This window comes from Salvelinus alpinus, chromosome 22, assembly GCF_045679555.1.
Source record: "Salvelinus alpinus chromosome 22, SLU_Salpinus.1, whole genome shotgun sequence".
Classification (NCBI taxonomy): Eukaryota; Metazoa; Chordata; class Actinopteri; order Salmoniformes; family Salmonidae; genus Salvelinus; species Salvelinus alpinus.
This window is the reverse complement of record NC_092107.1, coordinates 48847589-48864035: the sequence shown is the minus strand read 5'-3', so window position 1 is coordinate 48864035 and position 16447 is coordinate 48847589. Positions and strand designations below refer to the sequence as shown.

The 16447-nt window shown below is 46.5% G+C and overlaps 1 protein-coding gene across 1 annotated transcript; it reads right to left on the bottom strand.

Annotated features, from left to right (window-relative positions):
• Nucleotides 1-10996: 10996 nt before the first annotated feature.
• LOC139549693 (olfactory receptor 52D1-like) lies at nt 10997-11761 on the bottom strand. Its single transcript, XM_071360356.1, has one exon. It carries the CDS (start codon nt 11759-11761, stop codon nt 10997-10999), a length of 765 nt encoding a protein of 254 aa, XP_071216457.1.
• Between the last annotated feature and the right edge of the window lie 4686 nt (nt 11762-16447).

Sequence of the window (16447 nt, the reverse complement as noted above, 5' to 3'; positions counted from 1 at the left end):
TGGCAATGCCACTGTCAGCCAGATAAATATGCTGAGAAGGATTATCACCACAGCAAGCAAGGTACTTGGAGTCAACCAGACAGGCCTGGATGAGATCTTTAAGGTCAGGGCCCTCCGCAAGGCTCACAAAATCATTTTAGGCCCAAGCCACCCCCTGTACCCGGACTGTGAACTACTCCCCTCTGGGCACAGGTATAGGGCACCCCTCAGCAGGAAAAACACAACTAGACAATCATTTGTGCCAGGTGTGATATCCCTCCTAAATAGCTCCGTCTAATATTCCTTTATATTCCTATTCCAGTATGCAACTGATGTTCCTATAGACTCAGTAAGGCCAGCAGGCTAATGTTCCTATCCACTCAGTAAGGCCAGCAGGCTAATGTTCCTATCCACCCAGTAAGACCAGCAGGCTAATGTTCCTATCCACTCAGTAAGGCCAGCAGGCTAATGTTCCTATAGACTCAGTAAGGCCAGCAGGCTAATGTTCCTATAGACTCAGTAAGGCCAGCAGGCTAATGTTCCTATCCACCCAGTAAGGCCAGCAGGCTAATGTTCCTATAGACTCAGTAAGGCCAGCAGGCTAATGTTCCTATCCACCCAGTAAGGCCAGCAGGCTAATGTTCCTATAGACTCAGTAAGGCCAGCAGGCTAATGTTCCTATAGACTCAGTAAGGCCAGCAGGCTAATGTTCCTATAGACTCAGTAAGGCCTGCAGGCTAATGTTCCTATAGACTCAGTAAGGCCAGCAGGCTAATGTTCCTATCCACCCAGTAAGGCCAGCAGGCTAATGTTCCTATAGACTCAGTAAGGCCAGCAGGCTAATGTTCCTATCCACTCAGTAAGGTCAGCAGGCTAATGTTCCTATAGACTCAGTAAGACCAGCAGGCTAATGTTCCTATAGACTCAGTAAGGTCAGCAGGCTAATGTTCCTATCCACCCAGTAAGACCAGCAGGCTAATGTTCCTATCCACTCAGTAAGGTCAGCAGGCTAATGATCCTATCCACTCAGTAAGGCCAGCAGGCTAATGTTCCTATAGACTCAGTAAGGCCAGTAGGCTAATGTTCCTATCCACTCAGTAAGGTCAGCAGGCTAATGTTCCTATAGACTCAGTAAGGTCAGCAGGCTAATGTTCCTATCCACTCAGTAAGACCAGCAGGCTAATGTTCCTATCCACTCAGTAAGGCCAGCAGGCTAATGTTCCTATCCACTCAGTAAGGTCAGCAGGCTAATGTTCCTATCCACTCAGTAAGGTCAGCAGGCTAATGTTCCTATCCACTCAGTAAGGTCAGCAGGCTAATGTTCCTATCCACTCAGTAAGGTCAGCAGGCTAATGTTCCTATCCACTCAGTAAGGTCAGAAGGCTAATGTTCCTATCCACCCAGTAAGGCCAGCAGGCTAATGTTCCTATCCACTCAGTAAGGTCAGCAGGCTAATGTTCCTATCCACTCAGTAAGGTCAGCAGGCTAATGTTCCTATCCACTCAGTAAGGCCAGCAGGCTAATGTTCCTATCCACTCAGTAAGGCCAGCAGGCTAATGTTCCTATAGACTCAGTAAGGCCAGCAGGCTAATGTTCCTATAGACTCAGTAAGGCCAGCAGGCTAATGTTCCTATAGACTCAGTAAGGCCAGCAGGCTAATGTTCCTATAGACTCAGTAAGGCCAGCAGGCTAATGTTCCTATCCACTCAGTAAGGCCAGCAGGCTAATGTTCCTATAGACTCAGTAAGGTCAGCAGGCTAATGTTCCTATAGACTCAGTAAGGCCAGCAGGCTAATGTTCCTATCCACTCAGTAAGGCCAGCAGGCTAATGTTCCTATCCACTCAGTAAGGCCAGCAGGCTAATGTTCCTATCCACTCAGTAAGACCAGCAGGCTAATGTTCCTATCCACTCAGTAAGACCAGCAGGCTAATGGTCCTGTAGACTCAGTAAGGTCAGCAGGCTAATGTTCCTATAGACTCAGTAAGGTCAGCAGGCTAATGTTCCTATCCACTCAGTAAGGCCAGCAGGCTAATGTTCCTATCCACTCAGTAAGGTCAGCAGGCTAATGTTCCTATCCACCCAGTAAGACCAGCAGGCTAATGTTCCTATAGACTCAGTAAGGTCAGCAGGCTAATGTTCCTATAAACTCAGTAAGGTCAGCAGGCTAATGTTCCTATCCACTCAGTAAGGTCAGCAGGCTAATGTTCCTATAGACTCAGTAAGGTCAGCAGGCTAATGTTCCTATAGACTCAGTAAGGTCAGCAGGCTAATGTTCCTATCCACTCAGTAAGGCCAGCAGGCTAATGTTCCTATCCACTCAGTAAGGTCAGCAGGCTAATGTTCCTATCCACCCAGTAAGACCAGCAGGCTAATGTTCCTATAGACTCAGTAAGGTCAGCAGGCTAATGTTCCTATAAACTCAGTAAGGTCAGCAGGCTAATGTTCCTATCCACTCAGTAAGGTCAGCAGGCTAATGTTCCTATAGACTCAGTAAGGTCAGCAGGCTAATGTTCCTATCCACCCAGTAAGACCAGCAGGCTAATGTTCCTATAGACTCAGTAAGGTCAGCAGGCTAATGTTCCTATAGACTCAGTAAGGTCAGCAGGCTAATGTTCCTATCCACTCAGTAAGGTCAGCAGGCTAATGTTCCTATCCACTCAGTAAGGTCAGCAGGCTAATGTTCCTATAGACTCAGTAAGGTCAGCAGGCTAATGTTCCTATCCACTCAGTAAGGCCAGCAGGCTAATGTTCCTATCCACCCAGTAAGGTCAGCAGGCTAATGTTCCTATCCACCCAGTAAGGTCAGCAGGCTAATGTTCCTATCCACCCAGTAAGGTCAGCAGGCTAATGTTCCTATCCACTCAGTAAGGTCAGCAGGCTAATGTTCCTATCCACTCAGTAAGGCCAGCAGGCTAATGTTCCTATCCACCCAGTAAGGTCAGCAGGCTAATGTTCCTATCCACTCAGTAAGGTCAGCAGGCTAATGTTCCTATCCACCCAGTAAGGTCAGCAGGCTAATGTTCCTATCCACTCAGTAAGGTCAGCAGGCTAATGTTCCTATAGACTCAGTAAGGCCAGCAGGCTAATGTTCCTATAGACTCAGTAAGGTCAGCAGGCTAATGTTCCTATAGACTCAGTAAGGCCAGCAGGCTAATGTTCCTATCCACTCAGTAAGGTCAGCAGGCTAGTCTTCTAAAAAATTTTTTTTTAAATTGGTATGTAACTGTTATAGAAGTTGTATTGTCAATTTTGTTTTGTATTTAAACGCCACTTTAAACGTGTACATGACACTGCAACAACATGTCCCCATGGGGACAATAAAGTTAGTACGTAAACATCACTTTTTTTAAAAGAAAACTCTCAGTTCTTGTCATAGCCCTGACTGGCTTTCATGCGATTTAAAGGTGAGCTTGTCTGAGATGTCGGACTCGGTTGCTATCCATTGGAGCGCTGCGATTGGTTGCCTAAAATTCTGGGGTGGGGCTTTGCGAAGGGTCAATTGAACATGATAATGCCATTGTTGATGAGATGCTTTTTAAAAGTTATTAATTAAGCTATTTTCTCTTGAACAACATGATCTATCAACTAATGGGCAATATGGACACAGCTATGAAAAACAAATACTATAAATCAATTCTTTAAAAAAAAAATATTCAAGTACAAATTAGCAAAGTTACCATAGACTGCAATATAATTTCTGTTATCACTGAAGATTCAGGTAACTTTGGTAATTACTGGTATCTTTGCAACCCTAAACCTGACTGACCAGTTTGGAGAGCAGGGAGACCATCCCTAACCCTACATGATGAGAGAGCAGGGAGACCATCCCTAACCCAACATGATGAGAGAGCAGGGAGACCATCCCTAACCCAACATGATGAGAGAGTAGGGAGACCATCCCTAACCCTACATGATGAGAGAGCAGGGAGACCATCCCTAACCCTACATGATGAGAGAGCAGGGAGACCATCCCTAACCCAACATGATGAGAGAGTAGGGAGACCATCCCTAACCCAACATGATGAGAGAGCAGGGAGACCATCCCTAACCCAACATGATGAGAGAGCAGGGAGACCATCCCTAACCCTAACCCAACATGATGAGAGAGCAGGGAGACCATCCCTAACCCAACATGATGAGAGAGCAGGGAGACCATCCCTAACCCAATATGATGAGAGAGTAGGGAGACCATCCCTAACCCAACATGATGAGAGAGTAGGGAGACCATCCCTAACCCAACATGATGAGAGAGTAGGGAGACCATCCCTAACCCAACATGATGAGAGAGTAGGGAGACCATCCCTAACCCAACATGATGAGAGAGCAGGGAGACCATCCCTAACCCAACATGATGAGAGAGCAGGGAGACCATCCCTAACCCAACATGATGAGAAAGCAGGGAGACCATCCCTAACCCAATATGATGAGAGAGCAGGGAGACCATCCCTAACCCAACATGATGAGAGAGCAGGGAGACCATCCCTAACCCAACATGATGAGAGAGTAGGGAGACCATCCCTAACCCAACATGATGAGAGAGTAGGGAGACCATCCCTAACCCAACATGATGAGAGAGTAGGGAGACCATCCCTAACCCAACATGATGAGAGAGTAGGGAGACCATCCCTAACCCAACATGATGAGAGAGTAGGGAGACCATCCCTAACCCAACATGATGAGAGAGCAGGGAGACCATCCCTAACCCAACATGATGAGAGAGTAGGGAGACCATCCCTAACCCAACATGATGAGAGAGTAGGGAGACCATCCCTAACCCAACATGATGAGAGAGTAGGGAGACCATCCCTAACCCAACATGATGAGAGAGTAGGGAGACCATCCCTAACCCTAACCCAACATGATGAAAGAGTAGGGAGACCATCCCTAACCCAACATGATGAGAGAGTAGGGAGACCATCCCTAACCCAACATGATGAGAGAGCAGGGAGACCATCCCTAACCCAACATGATGAGAGAGCAGGGAGACCATCCCTAACCCAACATGATGAGAGAGTAGGGAGACCATCCCTAACCCAACATGATGAGAGAGCAGGGAGACCATCCCTAACCCAACATGATGAGAGAGTAGGGAGACCATCCCTAACCCAACATGATGAGAGAGCAGGGAGACCATCCCTAACCCAACATGATGAGAGAGTAGGGAGACCATCCCTAACCCAACATGATGAGAGAGTAGGGAGACCATCCCTAACCCAACATGATGAGAGAGCAGGGAGACCATCCCTAACCCTAACCCAACATGATGAGAGAGCAGGGAGACCATCCCTAACCCAACATGATGAGAGAGCAGGGAGACCATCCCTAACCCAACATGATGAGAGAGCAGGGAGACCATCCCTAACCCAACATGAAGAGAGAGTAGGGAGACCATCCCTAACCCAACATGATGAGAGAGTAGGCAGACCATCCCTAACCCAACATGATGAGAGAGTAGGGAGACCATCCCTAACCCAACATGATGAGAGAGTAGGGAGACCATCCCTAACCCTAACCCAACATGATGAAAGAGTAGGGAGACCATCCCTAACCCAACATGATGAGAGAGCAGGGAGACCATCCCTAACCCAACATGATGAGAGAGTAGGGAGACCATCCCTAACCCAACATGATGAGAGAGCAGGGAGACCATCCCTAACCCAACATGATGAGAGAGCAAGGAGACCATCCCTAACCCAACATGATGAGAGAGTAGGGAGACCATCCCTAACCCAACATGATGAGAGAGTAGGGAGACCATCCCTAACCCAACATGATGAGAGAGCAGGGAGACCATCCCTAACCCTACATGATGAGAGAGCAGGGAGACCATCCCTAACCCTACATGATGAGAGAGTAGGGAGACCATCCCTAACCCTAACCCAACATGATGAGAGAGCAGGGAGACCATCCCTAACCCAACATGATGAGAGAGTAGGGAGACCATCCCTAACCCAACATGATGAGAGAGTAGGGAGACCATCCCTAACCCAACATGATGAGAGAGTAGGGAGACCATCCCTAACCCAACATGATGAGAGAGCAGGGAGACCATCCCTAACCCAACATGATGAGAGAGCAGGGAGACCATCCCTAACCCAACATGATGAGAGAGCAGGGAGACCATCCCTAACCCAACATGATGAGAGAGTAGGGAGACCATCCCTAACCCAACATGATGAGAGAGTAGGGAGACCATCCCTAACCCAACATGATGAGAGAGTAGGGAGACCATCCCTAACCCAACATGATGAGAGAGTAGGGAGACCATCCCTAACCCAACATGATGAGAGAGTAGGGAGACCATCCCTAACCCTAACCCAACATGATGAAAGAGTAGGGAGACCATCCCTAACCCAACATGATGAGAGAGTAGGGAGACCATCCCTAACCCAACATGATGAGAGAGCAGGGAGACCATCCCTAACCCAACATGATGAGAGAGCAGGGAGACCATCCCTAACCCAACATGATGAGAGAGTAGGGAGACCATCCCTAACCCAACATGATGAGAGAGCAGGGAGACCATCCCTAACCCAACATGATGAGAGAGTAGGGAGACCATCCCTAACCCAACATGATGAGAGAGCAGGGAGACCATCCCTAACCCAACATGATGAGAGAGTAGGGAGACCATCCCTAACCCAACATGATGAGAGAGTAGGGAGACCATCCCTAACCCAACATGATGAGAGAGTAGGGAGACCATCCCTAACCCAACATGATGAGAGAGCAGGGAGACCATCCCTAACCCTAACCCAACATGATGAGAGAGCAGGGAGACCATCCCTAACCCAACATGATGAGAGAGCAGGGAGACCATCCCTAACCCAACATGATGAGAGAGCAGGGAGACCATCCCTAACCCAACATGATGAGAGAGTAGGGAGACCATCCCTAACCCAACATGATGAGAGAGTAGGCAGACCATCCCTAACCCAACATGATGAGAGAGTAGGGAGACCATCCCTAACCCAACATGATGAGAGAGTAGGGAGACCATCCCTAACCCTAACCCAACATGATGAAAGAGTAGGGAGACCATCCCTAACCCAACATGATGAGAGAGCAGGGAGACCATCCCTAACCCAACATGATGAGAGAGTAGGGAGACCATCCCTAACCCAACATGATGAGAGAGCAGGGAGACCATCCCTAACCCAACATGATGAGAGAGCAAGGAGACCATCCCTAACCCAACATGATGAGAGAGTAGGGAGACCATCCCTAACCCAACATGATGAGAGAGTAGGGAGACCATCCCTAACCCAACATGATGAGAGAGCAGGGAGACCATCCCTAACCCTACATGATGAGAGAGCAGGGAGACCATCCCTAATCCTACATGATGAGAGAGTAGGGAGACCATCCCTAACCCTAACCCTACATGATGAGAGAGCAGGGAGACCATCCCTAACCCAACATGATGAGAGAGCAGGGAGACCATCCCTAACCCAACATGATGAGAGAGTAGGGAGACCATCCCTAACCCAACATGATGAGAGAGTAGGGAGACCATCCCTAACCCAACATGATGAGAGAGTAGGGAGACCATCCCTAACCCAACATGATGAGAGAGCAGGGAGACCATCCCTAACCCAACATGATGAGAGAGCAGGGAGACCATCCCTAACCCAACATGATGAGAGAGCAGGGAGACCATCCCTAACCCAACATGATGAGAGAGTAGGGAGACCATCCCTAACCCAACATGATGAGAGAGTAGGGAGACCATCCCTAACCCAACATGATGAGAGAGTAGGGAGACCATCCCTAACCCAACATGATGAGAGAGTAGGGAGACCATCCCTAACCCAACATGATGAGAGAGTAGGGAGACCATCCCTAACCCTAACCCAACATGATGAAAGAGTAGGGAGACCATCCCTAACCCAACATGATGAGAGAGTAGGGAGACCATCCCTAACCCAACATGATGAGAGAGCAGGGAGACCATCCCTAACCCAACATGATGAGAGAGCAGGGAGACCATCCCTAACCCAACATGATGAGAGAGTAGGGAGACCATCCCTAACCCAACATGATGAGAGAGCAGGGAGACCATCCCTAACCCAACATGATGAGAGAGTAGGGAGACCATCCCTAACCCAACATGATGAGAGAGCAGGGAGACCATCCCTAACCCAACATGATGAGAGAGTAGGGAGACCATCCCTAACCCAACATGATGAGAGAGCAGGGAGACCATCCCTAACCCTAACCCAACATGATGAGAGAGCAGGGAGACCATCCCTAACCCAACATGATGAGAGAGCAGGGAGACCATCCCTAACCCAACATGATGAGAGAGCAGGGAGACCATCCCTAACCCAACATGATGAGAGAGCAGGGAGACCATCCCTAACCCAACATGATGAGAGAGTAGGGAGACCATCCCTAACCCAACATGATGAGAGAGTAGGCAGACCATCCCTAACCCAACATGATGAGAGAGTAGGGAGACCATCCCTAACCCAACATGATGAGAGAGTAGGGAGACCATCCCTAACCCTAACCCAACATGATGAAAGAGTAGGGAGACCATCCCTAACCCAACATGATGAGAGAGCAGGGAGACCATCCCTAACCCAACATGATGAGAGAGTAGGGAGACCATCCCTAACCCAACATGATGAGAGAGCAGGGAGACCATCCCTAACCCAACATGATGAGAGAGCAAGGAGACCATCCCTAACCCAACATGATGAGAGAGTAGGGAGACCATCCCTAACCCAACATGATGAGAGAGTAGGGAGACCATCCCTAACCCAACATGATGAGAGAGCAGGGAGACCATCCCTAACCCTACATGATGAGAGAGCAGGGAGACCATCCCTAACCCTACATGATGAGAGAGTAGGGAGACCATCCCTAACCCTAACCCTACATGATGAGAGAGCAGGGAGACCATCCCTAACCCAACATGATGAGAGAGCAGGGAGACCATCCCTAACCCAACATGATGAGAGAGTAGGGAGACCATCCCTAACCCAACATGATGAGAGAGTAGGGAGACCATCCCTAACCCAACATGATGAGAGAGTAGGGAGACCATCCCTAACCCAACATGATGAGAGAGCAGGGAGACCATCCCTAACCCAACATGATGAGAGAGCAGGGAGACCATCCCTAACCCAACATGATGAGAGAGTAGGGAGACCATCCCTAACCCAACATGATGAGAGAGCAGGGAGACCATCCTTAACCCAACATGATGAGAGAGTAGGGAGACCATCCCTAACCCAACATGATGAGAGAGTAGGGAGACCATCCCTAACCCAACATGATGAGAGAGTAGGGAGACCATCCCTAACCCAACATGATGAGAGAGCAGGGAGACCATCCCTAACCCAACATGATGAGAAAGCAGGGAGACCATCCCTAACCCAACATGATGAGAGAGTAGGGAGACCATCCCTAACCCAACATGATGTTGACATGGTCATTGTCATTGTTTAATTGGCGTTGTAATGAACATCATAGGTGTGCTGCTGCGGCGTCAACACTTTTTATTTACACACTAAATTACCCAGGAGGCATCATGCCGGTCCTACTGGACACAGAGGATGGTGACATCACCAAGGGGCCAATTAGTCAATGAGACAGTGTGACTGGGAGTCCAATTAGCCAATGAAATGTGCCGACTGGGAGTCAGTGAAGAATTACTCTCTAACTATGACCATTAATTATCAACAATTATTACTGTCCTGTCCTGTCCTGTCCTGTCCTGTCCTGTCCTGTCCTTTCCTGTGAGTTTGATTATCAACAACAGCCTTCCTGTCCTGTCCTGTCCTGTCCTGTCCTGTCCTGTCCTGTGTCTTTGATTTTCAACAACAGCCTTCCTGTCCTGTCCTGTGTCTTTGTCCACAGATCTGCACATACGAAGGAAGATTATTCTGATTTAGTTTAAGAATAACTTTATTTTTCCTAAAGGAACTTTAGTCTAGATGGCGGCAGCTGTATTTTTTTTACAGCTGCCGCCATCTAGTGCTCGGATTTTTTGTCGGTTGTATTTGGTGTCAGTAGTTATTCAGGTATATGTGAAACCGTTTCACGTTGTAATTAGGTGTTTAAATTATGCAGACACGATCTTCGTGTATATCTTTGTGAGGTCACAGTGTACATTTTGTTGCACTTGTTTCCCACTCTTGTAATCTCTACACCCTTTTTTTCCCTGCAACACCTGCAACTACGAAGCAAGTCGTTGTGAGGTGACAATCAGTTCTTTGCTTTGTCTTAAAACAAATATATAGGCATAGGACTAGGCCTTAATAAGTAAACTTTTTTGGGTCCACCAGCCACTGTGGCAGGCAGATTTAAAAATCTACCATATTTTTTGGGGCGCTAAAATTACACAAACAAAACCCCCAAACAGATTAGTATTCTTTGTAATGTTTCAACAACAAAAAACAATACATTTAAATGTATTACTCATAACAAGTAATGTGCTATATTGTTTAATTTCATAAAAAAAAAATTGTAACCTGAGTCTTTTAACGAAAATATCAAAGATGCCTTTTTTTGTATTCTCTTCCCTTTGCAGTTTAAACTCAAAACATTGAAAAACAACCTATCACTCTAAGTACCAACTCAGTGTTCTTATAGTCTGAGTGTCCTCTCTGATATTAAAAAGTTGGGAGTTCGATCCCCGGGGCCGAGACATACCCAAGACTGTAAACAAATGTACAATCTGTTTCTGCTTGGCACTTAGCATTAAGGAGATAGATTTTGTTCTGTAAGGCCCTGCGGCTCTAACGTCCTGTCCAGGTGGTGTACTTGAACATCAAGTGCCACCCGCTACAGAAACAGGAAGTAGGCTCCTGCTCCTGTGAGCCGCTTCAGCTCGCACAAGCGAAAAACACTCATGCAAGGCTACTTCCATCACTCTGAACATCAGACTCAACCGATCCCACATAAACATGATAAACAAGGTTTGAAACAGACATAAAAAAAAAATGTAAACGATATATTTCCAAGTACAACATGGTTTATTGTATTCAGTACAACACACGTCAATTATCACAAGTCTATTTTATTACATGTAAAATATTTAAGTAAGTGAGCTCTAATTTCTTTAGTTCTATAACCGTATATGACAGGATTAAAACAGCCGGGAACTAGAAGATACATCAGACTGATAAACACACGGAAATCAGGAGGGACAGCGCTCACCCTATAGCCAATGAACGCTGTCATTGCACTTAAATAAGCAACACAAATAACCATGATATGAGTACTGCAGGTATCAATGGCCTTCTGCCGCGAATCTCCTGATGGTGATTTCAATATAGCCATAAAAATGACCACATAGGAATACACTATGAAAACACAGTCAGTAGTCGGTATACAAAAGGCTACTATACCCGCAATGTAGTTTCTGGAAACGTTACCACAAGCCAGACTAACCACTGACGTGTGTTCACAAAAGCAATGGTACATCGTATTGGACTTGCAAAACGTCAGCGGTTTTATCAAACCAACCATCACAATAATCACGACAGTGTTTCGAATCACAAACACGGCGTTGAAAATGAGAGAATGAGTCACGTCGATATACTCGTTGTATCTCAGAGGACGACAGATAGCAACGTAACGATCTATCGCCATCCCCAGTAAGATAGTGGATTGAAAACAGGCACAGTAATGAATGCAAAACATCTGAATGAGACATTCCTCTCTGGAAATCAAGTTAATGTTAGATAGGAAACTAACCAGCATCCTAGGTACAAACATCACAGGCACGGCAATACCCAGAGCTGATATGGCTCCTATCAGGATATACATAGGAGCGTGTAACGTGTGTTGTTTGGTAATCACGAGAATGAGAGCAGAGTTAGCAACTAGAGAGTAAACAAAAACCAAAAAGAAAGGGGCGAAGAGAAGAGGACGATACTGTAGAAGACTGCCGAATCCATTCAGGTAGAGGGTTTGGTGAGAGACGTTGCTTGGCGAGCTTTCCATGCTAACCCCAGAACCACGAGTCACTACAACGGATAGAACCAGTAAGAAAACACTTTCACTAGAATGACAGTTGTTGCAAGAAGAAGGTATACTGTACCTTCATTACATCAGCTCTTATAAATCAACAACAGAACATAGTGATGCAATGCAGATCCACAACAACAGAATTAATTGGAAAAGGGAAGTATCAGGTCATAAAAGACTTACCCACAAGAACAGATAAATGTTAAATACATGTTAACATATGAAGCAGAGTACCACCATCAGATGACCAGGGGTAGGGGTGGAGGTAAGGGATAGGGGTTAGGGTAAGGGGTAGGGGTTAGGGTAAGGGAAGGGATAGGTAGGTGATAGGGTAAGGGAAGGGATAGGGGTGAGAGTAAGGGAAGGGGTAGGGGTTAGGGTAAGGGAAGGGATAGGGGTGAGGGTAAGGGAAGGGATAGGGGTGAGAGTAAGGGAAGGGATAGGGGGTGAGGGTAAGGGAAGGGATAGGGGTGAGGGTAAGGGAAGGGATAGGGGTGAGAGTAAGGGAAGGGATAGGGGGTGAGGGTAAGGAGACCTACCTATGCTGTAGAACACTGGAGAGGCTCTGAATACCAGACAGGGCTAGGAGGCTCTGAATACCAGACAGGGGTAGGAGGCTCTGAATACCAGACAGGGCTAGGGGGTAGGAGGCTCTGAATACCAGACAGGAGAAGTATTACAGGTTCAAGTTTATCTTATGTGAAAACACATTTCTCCCTCATTATTCCTTCAGCAACTCTTTGCCTCCTGCTTAAATCTCCTTCTAACCCTAACCCTTAAATACCCTTCCCCCCTGTCCCTAACCCTAACCCTCCTGTCCCCTGGTAGAGTATTGGGCCATTGATGTAATACAGATGTCCACACAGGAGTCCAATCATACTGGCCAAAACACTGTGTATCAACAGCATGTTGTGATCATGTGATATTTGGGCCAAAATAGGTGAGTACACACAGTTCTCATTAGAATCCCAAGGTGAAGCTAGGGGCTGGACAGCATGTCCTGACGGACAGATCCAACCGTATTGCGTTCACTAACAAGACTGAGGATATACAGAGCGGTTTTGAATAATGTCATGTGTATTAACACTACATTAACCTTAACCTCTACACTTTACCGTGCATGATATACAGCATGAGATTTACCCAGAAAACCAACAAAGACAACATATTACACACAACAAAAACATGTTGGTGTCCATTAGATCTAGAATGAGTTGAGTTGTGTTGGTTGTGAGGTAGTTACGACCAATTAGTTCTAGAATGAGTTGAGTTGTGAGGTAGTTACGACCAATTAGTTCTAGAATGAGTTGAGTTGTGTTGGTTGTGAGGTAGTTACGACCAATTAGTTCTAGAATGAGTTGAGTTGTGAGGTAGTTACGACCAATTAGTTCTAGAATGAGTTGAGTTGTGTTGGTTGTGAGGTAGTTACGACCAATTAGTTCTAGAATGAGTTGAGTTGTGAGGTAGTTACGACCAATTAGTTCTAGAATGAGTTGAGTTGTGTTGGTTGTGAGGTAGTTACGACCAATTAGTTCTAGAATGGGTTGAGTTGTGTTGGTTGTGAGGTAGTTACGACCAATTAGTTCTAGAATGAGTTGAGTTGTGTTGGTTGTGAGGTAGTTACGACCAATTAGTTCTAGAATGAGTTGAGTTGTGTTGGTTGTGAGGTAGTTACGACCAATTAGTTCTAGAATGAGTTGAGTTGTGTTGGTTGTGAGGTAGTTACGACCAATTAGTTCTAGAATGAGTTGAGTTGTGTTGGTTGTGAGGTAGGAGGTTATTAGTTATGACTATTAGTTACGACCACAACTAAAGATAGGCACACTAGTATGACTGTTATGTAGAAACCCCCCCCCCCCCCCCCCCCCGGTCCCAGAACGGAGCAACAGTGTAGTTACAGATCAAGTTTAACACAATAAGAGATACATCAGGGGGAAGTTACGTAGACTTTGGTTACACACAAAACATTTTGTGTGTTCAAACAGCCGAAACACCAAAACAAAATGTTGTCATAATTTATCCGCAAACACAAGAGTCTGAGCCTGCCTGGCAGGGTTAGTCCTGCAAAGCCAAAGCCCTCTGATAGGAGACCATAATATGCAAGGAATTTCTCCAAGCTACTAATGAGAACCTTGACGACCTCGTACCTAGCCGTTGAGGATTCCGGTGGGTTGCCCCCAACCAGGCAGTGTTGGCAACACTAGCTGCAGTAACCCATGGTGAGGGGATCACACTCTGTCACGACTTCCGTCGAAGTCGGTCCCTCTCCTTGTTCGGGCGGTGTTCAGCGGTCGACGTCACCGGTCTTCTAGCCATCGCCGCTCCACCTTTCATTTTCCATTTGTTTTGTCTTGTTTTCCCGTACACCTGGTTCACGTTCCCTCATCAGACTAAATGTATATTACCCTCTGTTTCCCCCACGTCTGTGTGTGAAATTGTTCTTTGTGTAGGGTGTTACGCTACAGGCTGGCTTGCTCTAGGTTTGTTTCAAACCTAGGTTTGTTTGTTTTGTTTAATCCGGTTCATGTTACCGTGGTTGTGCTTTGTGCTGCCTCGCCTGTGCCTTTGGGCGCAGGGTGTATATTAAAGTTCTCCTGTTATCACCCATCTCTGCTCTCCTGCGCCTGACTTCCCGGCAACCAGTCACTCACCCCGTTACACACTGACATTCAGAGAGGGTTGCAAATTATTGTGGCCCTAGTAGCACAAAATAATCAAAGGTCTGACTGCACCGAGATGCAACAACAGGGGACCAGCGTGCGGGTGTTTCAGGGGAAGGGGGTGTATCTGATCTCCATCACCTAGGACATGACATTGGCTAATCAAATCTCCCCATTTTTGCTCAGTTTTGCATGCCTTCTCATACAGCTGAAACTGTATATGCATTTGTAAATCAAGTCCTTTCTTCAGTTGGGCTCTGGGATGGAACAACTGTTTTGCATCTGAGTGTATGGTTGTTTGTGGGGGAAAGGTGGTGTGTGTGCGTGCGTGCGTGCGTGCGTGCGTGCGTGCGTGCGTGCGTGCGTGCGTGCGTGCGTGCGTGCGTGTGTGTGTGTGTCCCACAACTGTTGCTAGGGAGTAAAGATGTTAGGGACAATATAGGATTGTTTGCTAAAATAATAAATGCTTGCCAAAAATGTAATTTTTGTAACGGCAATCCTGATTAGAGTTAACAATCCTCTGCCTACAGTATTACGAATTTAATTTCTTAATTATGGAAATTAAGATAAGCAGGATTTTTTATATATATACAGTACCATTCAAAAGTTTGGACACATGTACTCATTCCAAGGTTTTTCTTTATTTTTTACTATTTTCTACATTGTAGAATAATAGTGAAGACATCAAAACTATGAATAACAAATATCGAATCATGTAGTAACCAAAAAATGATTAAACAAATCAAAATATATTTTATATTTGAGATCTTCAAAGTAGCCACCCTTTGCCTTGATGACAATTTTTCACACTCTTGGCATTCTCTCAACCAGCTTCATGAGGTAGTCACCTGGAATGCATTTCAATTAACAGGTCTGCGCTGTTAAAAGTTAATTTGTGGAATTTATTTCCTTCTTAATGCGTTTGAGCCAATCAGCTGTGTTGTGACAAGGTAGGGGTGGTATACAGAAGATAGCCCTATTTGGTAAAAGACCAAGTCCATATTATGGCAAGAACAGCTCAAATAAGCAAAGAGAAACAACAGTCCATCATTACTTTAAGACATGAAGGTCAGTCAGTGTGGAACATTTCAAGAACTTTGAAAGTTTCTTCAAGTTCAGCCACAAAAACCATCAAGCACTATGATGAAACTGGCTCTCATGAGGACCGCCACAGGAAAGGAAGACCCAGAGTTGCCTTTGCTGCAGAGGATAAAGAGTTACCAGTCTCAGAAATTGCAGCTCAAATAAGTTGTTCATGTCACGCCTGCTCCCGCTCCCTCTCTCTGGCGCTTGAGGGTGCCATGCTGCTCATCATTACGCACACCTGTCACCATCATTACGTGCATCAGCGCTCATTTGCCTCACCTGGACTCCTTTATGTTTTGATTGCCTTCCCTATATCTGCCTGTTCCTCTGTTTCATCCCCGTGTCAGCATTATTGTTGTTTTGTTTTTCCCTGTCCAGACACTGTCCGTGTTCTGTTTCATGTCCGTGTTTATTAAATGTTCACTCCCTGTACTTGCTTCTCGTCACCAAGTCTGTCCACATAGAATGCTGACACCAAAGTTGGAAGCATCAGGGAGTTTGTTTTGTTTTTTGTTTTTGTTGGTGACGTCGGGACCGGGTGCTTCCGCCGATGGAACTGGGGGTGCCTCAGCTGGCTCATCGGGCTTCCACGGATTAGCTGGCTAGAGAGGTTTCCGTGCCTGGGTTTGCTCGGCAGGCTCCCACCCCACGTCATGCCTCAGCTGGCTCGTCAGGCTGTCACACCTCAGCCGGCTCGTCAGGCTGCCACACCTCAGCCGGCTCGTCAGGCTGCCACACC